The sequence below is a fragment of the Sturnira hondurensis genome, unplaced genomic scaffold (assembly GCF_014824575.4).
Source record: "Sturnira hondurensis isolate 20B ecotype Veracruz unplaced genomic scaffold, ASM1482457v3 Scaffold0021632, whole genome shotgun sequence".
Taxonomy (NCBI): Eukaryota; Metazoa; Chordata; class Mammalia; order Chiroptera; family Phyllostomidae; genus Sturnira; species Sturnira hondurensis.
Window position 1 is genome coordinate 4,809,507 of NW_028094263.1, and position 11,386 is coordinate 4,820,892.

General features: G+C 37.8%; 1 protein-coding gene across 2 annotated transcripts in view; it reads right to left on the reverse strand.

Moving 5' to 3' along the window:
* The window catches only part of IKZF3 (IKAROS family zinc finger 3), a 79,035-nt gene extending 69,958 nt beyond the window's left edge, over positions 1 to 9,077 (reverse strand). The window contains exon 1 of one of the 2 annotated variants that reach the window (XM_037033347.1): positions 8,815 to 9,077. In XM_037033347.1, the coding sequence (XP_036889242.1) occupies positions 8,815 to 8,821 (7 nt within the window). In that variant the 5' untranslated portion in view covers positions 8,822 to 9,077. The remainder of the gene's footprint in view (positions 1 to 8,814) is intronic. The other variant, XM_037033345.1, reaches the window with a different exon arrangement.
* Positions 9,078 to 11,386: the final 2,309 nt, after the last annotated feature.

The window sequence follows — 11,386 nt, forward strand, 5'->3', positions numbered from 1 at the left end:
CTCTAGCCAGCCCTCTTATTTAGTGGAGAGGTTCACCCATCCTGTCCCTGACTATTACTCTCCACATTAGTTCTCATAGTACACACCATAGTTTTAATTATTTCTTTTGTCATTTGAAGATTTTATTTACTTATTTCTAGAAAGACGGAGGGGAGGGAGAAAGAGGGAGAGAAACATCGATGTGAGAAATATCCATAGATTGCAACCCAGACATGTGCCCTGACCCAGAACCAAACTGGTGACCTTTCTCTGCACGATCCCAACCAACTTAGCCACACTGGTCAGGGCTGGGAGCCCATTTTTCCTAGCTGACTATAAATGCCATGAGGGCAAAAGCATTGTCTGTCTTGTTCACCACTGTGTTTCCAATATTTTTGCCTACATGGCATGTATCAGGCGTTCAATAAATATTTTTAAAGATTTTATTTATTTTATTTTTAGAGAGAGGGGAAGGGAGGGAGAAAGAGAGGGAGAGAAACATCAAATGGTTGCTTCTCACATGCCCCCAACTGGGGACCTGGCCCGTGCAACTCAGGCATGTGCCCTGACTGGGAATCCAACTAGTGACCCTTCAGTTCACAAGCTGACGCTCAATCCACTGAGCCGCACCAGCCAGACCTAACATAACAAGTGTGTTCTGTTGACAAAAAATTTTATCTTGTTTTGATGTCTCATCTAACTCTTGTTAGACTGACCGTGGAATATGATCATCAGGCACCATTGTATAGAGTAAGAGCTACATGATTTATAAGCACTGCATTAAATTTTAATATCCTTTGTTTAATTATTATTTATCCTATTACACAGGGTAAGCAAAAAGTAGGTCAATAATAAAAAGTAATATAATAGTAAACAAATGATAAACAATATAAACTCTGTGCTCAAAAGTAGGTTTACAGTTGTACCTGAAATAGAGTCTATCTTTGTATTGTTTATTATATAATATTACTTATTATTATTATTATTAACCTACTTTTGCCCACCCCTGTATAGAATGTGCAAATTAGATTACCTGAAACAATTTTCTAGTTGTTTAGGTTTGAGGCAAGTAGAATCATCTTAGGTCATTCATGTTTATAACAGGTAACTATAGGGTCCTTTGACTTAATAAATTCCATTTGTTAACATATGCACAACCCTGGCTGGTATGGCTCAGTAGATTGAGCACAGGCCTGCGAACCAGAGGATTGTGGTTCGATTCCCAGCCAGGGCACATGCCTGGGTCTCGGGCCAGCTCCCCAGTGAGGGGCACGCAGGAGGCAACCACACATTGATGTTTCTCTCTCTCTCTCTCCCTCCCTTCCCCACTCTCTAAAAATAAATAAATAAAATCTTTAAAAAAAAGGTATGCACAGATACTGTTGGCTTGGCTAGTTTAGAAGCTATATACTTATTTATGTACTCTAGTCTCTCAGTCCTACTAATTCCAATTTGAGCTAGGACTTTTATACTCATTGTCTTATTTAAATCTTTATAAAAGCCACAACATTTACAAATTACCATGTATTGTTGTATTCCTTCCGAGTCACTCACAAAGAGTCAAAACAACAGATTATAAAGATTGAGGGTCTATTTTGTTGTTTACCTAACAAGTCCACAATTTTATTTCTAGGATGCATGCAAAATATTAAAATGGTCTCATTCTAATTATTCTGTCCACTTACAAAAATATTCCTATTAGTTATGGGAAATTTTGTTGTTACGGTGGCAAGCAGAAGTGTGTTGGTTAGGATGGACCATAAACTCCTTTGTCCTGCTGAAACAATTCACAAACCAAGAGAGTTTGAGAACATATGGTTTGCACGAGTTATAAGTAATTTATCTCACCCGGCCTCCAGCATCCACTGGCATGTGGCTGCTTTAGACAAATATTTCTTGCAGTCCGACGGGCGATCTATCTCCCAAAGTCTGAGTGGCACGGCATAACATCCACAGTACCAAACTAAAATTAGGAAGCTCTGTCTCACAAGGAAGTAATACAGCCGAAAGGACCGGGGTTTAACTTCTGAGTCATAATTTCCACAGAACTTACTGAATGAATCGTAGACAATACTGGCTTCCAGAGACTACTTAAAAGGAAAGTGTCTGTGTGTATACCAGTTTTCTTGTTTTGTTTATATCTTTATTGAGGCACAATTGGTATATAACATCACAGAAATTTCAGGGGTATATTATCATTTGACATCTGTATATCCTACAAAGTGATCACCACCGAAAGCCCAGTTATCATCCATCAGCATACCCTTCACCCATTTTGCCCGCACCCCAACCCCCTCCCCCTCTGGTAACCACCAATCTGTTCATTGTATCTATGAGCTTGTTTTTGTTTTGTTCATATGTTCATATATATATATATATATATATATATATATATATATATCACATCTTCTTTACTCATTTATCCATGGATGAACACTTAGCTTGTTTCCCTATCTCGGCTATTATAAAAAACACTGCAATGAACCTAGGGGTGCAGATATCTTTGCTAATTAGTGTTTTGGTATTCTTCAAATACCCAGAAGTAGAGTAACTGGGTCTTATGGTAATTCTATTAATTTTTTTAGGAATCTCTATACTCTTCCATAGTGGCTACAATATACCAATAGTTTCTAAATTTTTTAAAAAGAAGCATTTCATTTTTTCCAATTTATGAATTACTCTACATAAAACAGATAAAGGAGTATCTTAGTACACAATTATATTAAGTTTAAATAATAATTATTAAAAAGTCAAACAATAAGAATAATATAGCTGTTTTAATAAACAAAAACTGAAAATCTTTAGTTATTGATGAAAGTTGTAACTATGTTGTCTTCAACATGTGAGGATGGAAAATAATCTTTGTTTCAAAGTTGGATCACTAAATATCTAATAATTGCACAAATGCTTTAATTCTTGTCTGAACCTAAAAATCAGACAAGAAGTACACCAACCTTACAAAAAGTATTTTAAACATTTATAATATATGATCATGATGTATCATGACCCAAATTCTTGTTATGGAGCAGCTGATTACTAAACTATACTGTGACAAAAGCACTTTAACCTAAGCTTTTATAGGCACTTAATTAAGTACATGAAATAGGAGAGTTAGTGATAGGCTTAAATAATTTTATGTGAACAAATGTGCACAGGAAAAAAATTCCAGTGCAGAACCATAATCTTACTCAAGTGACATTTATAAAATTTTAATATTTTCAAAGAGCTGATTTAAAAAGTTTTATTTTGAGCCCTGGCTGGTGTGGCTCAGTGGATTAAGTTCTGGCCTGCGAACCAAAAGACTGCTGGTTCGATTCCCAGGCAGGGCATGTGTCGGCGTTGTGGGCCAGCTGCCCAGCAGGGGGCATATGAGAGGCAACCACACATTTATGTTTCTCTCTTTCTCCCTCCCTCCCCTTCTCTCTTAAAAATAAATAATTTTTTAAAGTTTTATTTTGAGGTTACAGTATACATTTATACATTGATAATCTTCAATGAATTAAAATTTGGCAAATGATACACATGGAAGTCAAATGAAGTTTAAATCAAGCTAACCCCTGGTGCACACTCCACACTCTTCTACCAAACCTCTAACAGGACCTCTGACAAATCCACCAGCAGAATTAACTAGCTCCCATGGCACTATTTCCCTTATTCTCTTTTCCGCAAAAGTCAAACAAATAGTCAAATGACCAAACACCAGGCAATTCATTCATTAATTTATTCAGTAAATATGACTTCACTCCTACTATGTGCTGGGGACTGGGCTGGGGACTGGTTATCACTGATGATTTAAAAAGTGCCTACCCCTTGGAAGGTGAGAGTCTTAGAAGGGGTTATAGTTGTGTTAATGACCAAAATAAACAAGAAATTTAGTTAAATAATCTTTAGATAATTAAGAATCAAGAATAGAAAATATAGTTTTGTATTGTGATGCTACTGAAGTGTTTTTTATTTCTCTTATTTTTAAAGAAATTTCTTTTATAAACCCACAAATAACCTGATGTGCCAAAAATTTCATTTCTGAAAACACTCATTAATAAATACAGTTTGTGATACGTATCTCTGTGTCGCCAATTTCATGGATATAAAATGTCAGGAGGTGAGCTGATTTAGGTTATTGTCAATTAGTAAAGAATACTGTTCCACAAATGCATTTTATTCTGTTTCAAATCCATTAATAAACATTTTTTTAAAAATCTCTCTTAGATGGGACACATACCCAATATAATATGGTATCAACTCCGTATCATTTTAATTTACTCTACACCACTTTAGACTCTAGAAACCAGATGCGAAAAGCAGATTTCAATTAAGGCTGAAAAAAATTATCTCCTTCATAACCTAGGGATTATAGTATTTTGAAATACTACATTCTAGTAATTAATGGAATTATACATAGATCACATTTCAAACAATCTACATGTTACTATTATAATTACTGTTATACTATCTCACTTGTTTTTAGTGATTTAAAAGGCCTTAGGGTCATCCTTATGGTTTTTAATTATCCTAAATGTGCCACTTAATGGCGAGTTGCATTTGTAAAAGGCTAGACAGAAGAGTGCGCTATATGCCCCTGTGACGTCGGAGGCCTCTTCTCACAATAATTAATTCTTAGCACAAGGAAAGATCTACTGAGCACTCACTACATGTCAAGTGCTAATCACTGGGTTAATCACTCGGTTCTCTACATGGCCCAGGAATCGAGCCCGAATCAGGAGCCGATTCATATCGGGTGTCTGATAGAAGGTCCACTAACAATCTCTTAGTCCTAAATTAGCGTAGGTATGCATACATTTATATATTAATGACAAGTTCATAATAAGGTATTTAAAAGGCATCACTGGAAATTTTTATGCTAATTTTATGGTATCATCTATATCTTACCAATTGAGAAAACAAATTTCTGCTCATATTTGATCGGTATTTCAATGGACTAATATGTGATCCTGAAATGTGATGAGGTAAATAGATAAGATGTGGCCTTAAGTGATAGTCTAGGCAAAAGTGAATAAATAAATAGTAACATTTTTGTTTTCTAAGCTTCCTTTTTCTATTATGCCATTTAATAAAGTACTTTATCAGAATTTTCTGAGTTCTGCCCTGGCTGGCATAGCTCAGTGGATTGAGCGCGGGCCTGCGAACCAGACGATCGCGGTTCGATTCCCAGTCAGGGCACATGCCTGGGTTGCAGGCCGGTTCCTTGCAGGCTAACTACCAGCAGGGGACGCACAAAAGGCAACCATACATTGATGTTTCTCTCCCTCTCTCCTTCCCCGCTAAAGATAAATAAATAAATAAAATTTAAAAAAAAAAAGAATTTTCTGAGTTCTATCAAAGAATTGCTAGCACCAATCCCCTACTCACAAAATTATGGAGAACAGTGTGTTGATGGGGGGAGGGATATGGGTAGAGGTGGAAGAGGGTATAAGGGGGATAAATGGTGATGGAGAAAAACAGAATAGAAGCAAATAAATATATAAAAGGCATCATAATAAACATAATGAAAATTACTTTACAGCACTATTTTCTTAACTGAATACAACAAACTCTGAGGGTCTTTTATGAACCAGGAACTGTTCCTGGCACTGAGCGTGCAAAAATAAGAAGCTTAAGGACCAGTGGAGAAATAAGCACTTAACCCAGTAAGTAATTGTGGTGCAATTGGCAGAAGTGTAAGCAGAAAGGAAAGACCTCCAGCCTAGCTAAGGGAGGTGAGGAGCTGAGTAGGGCAACTACCGGAAGGCACCAGGGAAGGTCATCAGAAGGAGATGATGGTGGTGATGCCTGAGCAGAGTCTTGAAAGATCAGTGGGCATAACCAGGTAAACTATGGGGTGGGAATTTTAGCAGATACAGAAGAGAGAAATAGTATATTTATTGGACCACAGGAAATTGTCTAAAATTACATTCTACCAGGACTCCATGGCCTTTCTGTGGCTTTTGTTCCTTTCAACTTCACCATTTCATCCTTCATCCGCTCATAATGGAGGACTAATAAACTCCACCATTCAAGAACTGTATGCATAAACCTCAATCATCAGAGCATAGAAAGGGATCTTGAAATGAAAAATGGCTTCCACAAAAGCGATGTGGTGAAAAGTAGAAGATGACATTAAGGAGGAGACAAAGGTGCACAACAACCTGGGAATGTGTAGTGTAGGGGCACCCAGCTCTGCACAGCTCAAAACTCCCTCGAGAATACACTATAGGACAATATGTTACCTGAGGGTCAGAATAGTGACCCAGGATCACCAAGATACAGTTATCTCTTGTGTACATGTTTATAAAGCAGGGGGGGGCTACGTAATAACACACCTAGAAAGATCTCTAGCCAATAATGTTTAAATAGAAAGGTTTTATGTTAAATGAAAAATATGCCAATACCTGTGAAATCCATATTTGTGAACAATCTCATTTCTCAACCATGCCAGATAAAAGGGATATTATTGCAGCACAAATAACAAAATTCAGCAACATAAAGAGTCTTTGGATAGAAACTATTTAGGATCACAGATTGTGAGAAAAAATTCATAGCTTCTGATTTATTATATGCATTAACTTTTTATTTTTACATGCTGATTTCTATTTCAAAAGGTTATTTCACATGATATTTTCACACATAGAAAGTCTCAGTAAATGCCTGTTGAATAAAAAAAATGAGTGAATTTTAAAAGATTTTATATGCTAAAGGAATGACTGACTATATGACTTCACGTTACACAATTAAACTAGCACATTCATTTGGCCAACAGATTAGGCCAAAAAAAGGTATTCCATGAAGTATTCCACTTTCTCACATTGTCAAGAAATGAAAGACACCCAACAAAGGTCAAACCTCTATGCTAGATTGAAACCAAAATATCAAAATAATATAAAAGTACTTTATTTGAAACATCAAACACATAAGCCATATTAGTCAATCTTGGATGGCTATAAATTAACACGTATTTTACTACATAAAATACTCTGTCCCCAAGGACCTGATGTTAGAATTGTCCAATTCACATCATTAATTTTTTTATGTTTTTATTTTTTAAGGGTTGAAGTTTTGGCATTAAGCTTACTATATAACATCTATCTCCACTAACCTATGAATTTAGTCGTGTAAGTCACAACTGATCACTGATCTACATCCTTTATTGTATCTCTTTCCATGTACAGTCTGTACATTTTTAATTAAATTCTACATAAGTTTTTATTCCTTCCTTATTCAGACCATCTTCACCCAGTCTTGCCTAGAAATCTTTATGACATTAATATTCTAAATTATATTTATTTAATTTCTTTATGTCACATTAAATTAATGAATTTGTGTACATGTACAGAAAAATGCTCCAGCTTCCATGGATTTACGTGCTGCTATGTTATTCTTGAAAAGTAAAATGGTTAAGACTAGGAAAAAATAGTGTTGGAGTGCTAATTTGTAATTTAATAAAAACACATTCAGCAATTCATTTATAATAAACCAGGAAAGCTTTAAGATTGGTTTTCATCGTGTCCAGCAGCTTAATCTTTTCCTGTCCTTGGACAGTGAAACCTTTACATGTTACAAATTACACTCCATAAACCACTTTTAAAATACTCAAAGTGCCAATTTTTGAGTTATTTAAAAGACCCTGATAATTTAAAACTTCAAAACCATGAAGAACTCTTCATACAACGCTTGAAGCATTATTTAATAATGGCCACTTTAAAGTTTCTTCACACACACTAAATACACAATGTTCATTGACTTCTTATTTGGCATTCTAGAGAAAAAAATGTGTACCCGGGCCAAGGCAACTATTAAAAACATTGTTAGCATATCCATATGCAAACTGAGGATTTAGGACCACACTGCTGCCCTCCAATTTATTGTGAAACAAAAGCTTTATCGTATTTCTTTTCATGTCCCAAAGCATTTATTCTAATAACTTCATATATTCTAGACCTAAAGCTGCCAAAGACCAAGTCTCATTGGCAATAAAAGAACCTTTGATTTTTATGAAGAAAATATCCATGCTACTCATATCTATCAAATCAACATTTTAATTAGGTGTCACTATCTCATTTATTCATTGATGAATACTGATTTTTTCTCATAAATTCTGATTTTCTAAATATTACCACCTCCCCCAACATGAGATGTATCTGCCATTCTCAAGGTTTTAGAAGCACTTGCTGGAAAGACCACTGAAAGGTTTACAATAAATAGTACTGTGAAAATTTAGTTATCCCAAGGAAATACATATTAAAATTTTTTTAAGATCCAAAGGTAATTTTATAACTTTCCAAATTAATTCGTGAAACTCAATGTGAGCCTGATTTTTGCTTTGCGTAGAGCAGGATCATTAGAAGTTCAATTTCCAAGGGACCAGCAAGTGCCCGCCACTTTAATGTACCTTTCCCATATGACAGCGGTTATTCTTAGAAGAAAAAAAGTCACCCTTCTTTCTAAACATTACTTAGATTAGCCTAATTCCAATGGACACTGAGGCTATACATGGGGGAAAATAATCCAGAAGGATTATTTATTCCAAACCAGGTTTGCTGCCTTTTCAGGGCCGCCCCATTGATATGTTTCCTTGGTAGACTTAGAATTGACCCCCCCCCCCGTTTGGCACCCCCTAAGAAATAAAATTTCAGAGAAGTTACCCCTTTCCAAACTTGGCGGCGGGGAGGCATATGCAAGTTGTATGAGAATTGACGCGCTTTGCCCTCTGAAATGCCTCCTGTTTACTTTTGCACAAAAAGAAGCAAAACCGAGATTCAAAAGGAACTCTCTCTGCTGCGTGCCCTGGTCGAGCTTTTCAAAGACCCCTTAGAAAAAGAAGCCGGGCTGGAGGCTCACCTTCCATCTCGCCGCCGGGCTGGGCTGGAGCAGCAGCTCTCGCCACCACACCACTCCACGTGCTCCTGCCTTCGCCAGGACCCAGCGCGCAGCTGGCTGGCGGGAGATTCCCGGCGCGGGGAGTCCCCGGGATCCGCCGCGGCGTCCGCGCAGATCTGAAAGGGCAGGAACCAGCGACCCGCCCGTGCGCGGGGTTACAGCGGCACTGGCTGGTGGTGGCTTTAAAAGACGCTCGCTGAGGAGCACAGGAGGTTCCGCTCCTCCATCCCCTTTTTGAATGTCAAACCGGAGAACCCTCATAGGATGGAAACTGCGCATCACTAAATTGTCTCAAAACGTGTTTAGAAGGAAAGGGATGGCAGGGTACTCGCACATTGGGTGAGGGGCTAGGGGGTCTGGATGGCTTTCTTGTGAGTGTAAGTTCAAAGAGGCTTGTCTTAAATTGGGCAAGATCTGGAACTTTTGGTCTAGATTCAGGCATAACAGCCATAAATATCAAGGAGAACATTTATCAATCATATGACTTGATCAAAGTTCTTGGTCCAAATTTGCAGGAAGTGCTACGACAGTTCAAAAGGATTTTGGCACTTGTATCAACTTTTTAATTTTTGGAAGCAATTCTCTCACTGTAATTTTCCCTTCTAGGAACTGCTTACTGTAGTTTACTGCCACCACTCACAAAATACTACACACGCTATGTCTGTGAATGTTCTATTACCCCACCTTCTGCCAAATGGGGCCTGAGACAGCTTACAAAAACACATACATAATGTATTAGAAAAGTAAGCTCAAAAACGTAGTTAAGGGTGGTGTTTTGGGGGTGGGGTGGTAAGACTGTAAAATTAACTCAGAGACGTTGGTACACAGAGATGTATCAGTAAACATCTTTTTCCAATACCCTTCCCAATTTGTAAAAGCAAAGCACACATTTGACTGTAGGGGGAAGAAAGGGGAAGTAACCACAGTTTTTCAAAAGCAGTGCTGTGTTCTTCATACTGAAGGCTAAGGGACATTGTTCAGGTGAGTCCTTCTAAAAATACCCAGTTTGTTGAATTGAACATGTGAATGGTTCTCAAAAAAGCCACTTCCACTTTTGGTATAAATTTATATTGTTGGTGTATATAGATATATTTGAGACTTAAGGTTTGTGCATCAGCAGACCAGATCAGAAGAAACCCACGACAAGTTAAATTATGCTTGCAATTTTTAAAAAATATTTTATTTACTTATTTTTAGAGAGAGGAGAAAGGAGGGAGGAAGAGGGAGAGAGAAACATCAAAGTGCGGTTGCCTTTCTGGCACCACCAACTGGGGACCTAGTCTGCAACCCAGGCATGTGCCCTGACTGGGAATCGAACCAGCTACCCCTTGGTTCGCAGGCGGGCACTCAATCCACTGAGCCACACAAGTCAGGGCAGTATGCTTGTGATTTAATGAACTTCAGTTTATTTTAAATATGCCTTGGTATAGGAGGTCAACATATATATATATACATATGCATATGTGTGCACATATCTGTGTATGTGTGGGTGGGTTTTTTTAAGTGAATGAATGCCATAGATTGACTTTAAGATTTCCAGTACCTTGGCAGTATCTCTATAGTTTGCATGGGTTGGATTTCTACAGGATAATGTCAATTTCAGAGATATACTCTATAAACACCAGGTCTAATTTTAGTACTGAAAGGGGAAATTTGTTGTTAGTTTCTAAAAACAAAAATAGCACATCAAAAGCAGCAGAAGAGGAACTGTAAAATTGTACAGGGATGGTGTCAGGATGAATAGTTACTTGGTTATTAAAAAGTTATAAAAAAAGCTTTTATCTTCTATGGCAATGTTCTTTATACTCAACATTGGACAGAATGTTCAATGTTCAGAATCCAGTGTTTCAGACTCCAGAGAGTGATACCTAAGGAGACTGATAAAAAGTAAACAGGTAAAATAACTTCTGTAGCTACTTCACACACCTTACGAGTGGGCTTCATGGAGTGACTTCCTTCCAAAAAGTTCGGTATGGATGGGGGCGACTTCATAGCAGAGAAACCCGACAAATTCTGCTTTGGCCGGGCTGTCCAGGCAATGTCAACAGTAACAAGTCACAGTGACAGAATGTGCATCTGATATGACATGATGGCAATGGCATTCTACCTCTGTTGTCGTCTGCACCCAAAACCCACAACCCCAGGAGAAACACCAGATTCCAAGGAAGAGGCATTCTGCAAAGCTCCCGACCAGTTAGTTCAGGTCAGTGTCATCAAAACTGTCATCAACTGTCAAGGTCATCGAAAACAAGAAATGTCTGAAAATCTGTAGAGCCGACAGGAACCTACGGACACATGGTCACTAAACGTAATGTGGGATCCCAGATGGGATCCTGGAGCAGGAAAAGACGCTGGCTGAAAACGAAGGAAATCTGAGTCAAGGGTGGACTTCTAAAAACTAGTAACATGTCAGTATTGGTTGGTTAACTGTGGGGAATGTACCTGACCACGTGGGATGCTGACAGCAGGAAAAACCTGGTGGGAGCACAGGTAGGAGAACCCTCTATACTGTCTCTGCAGTTGTTCTCTAAAT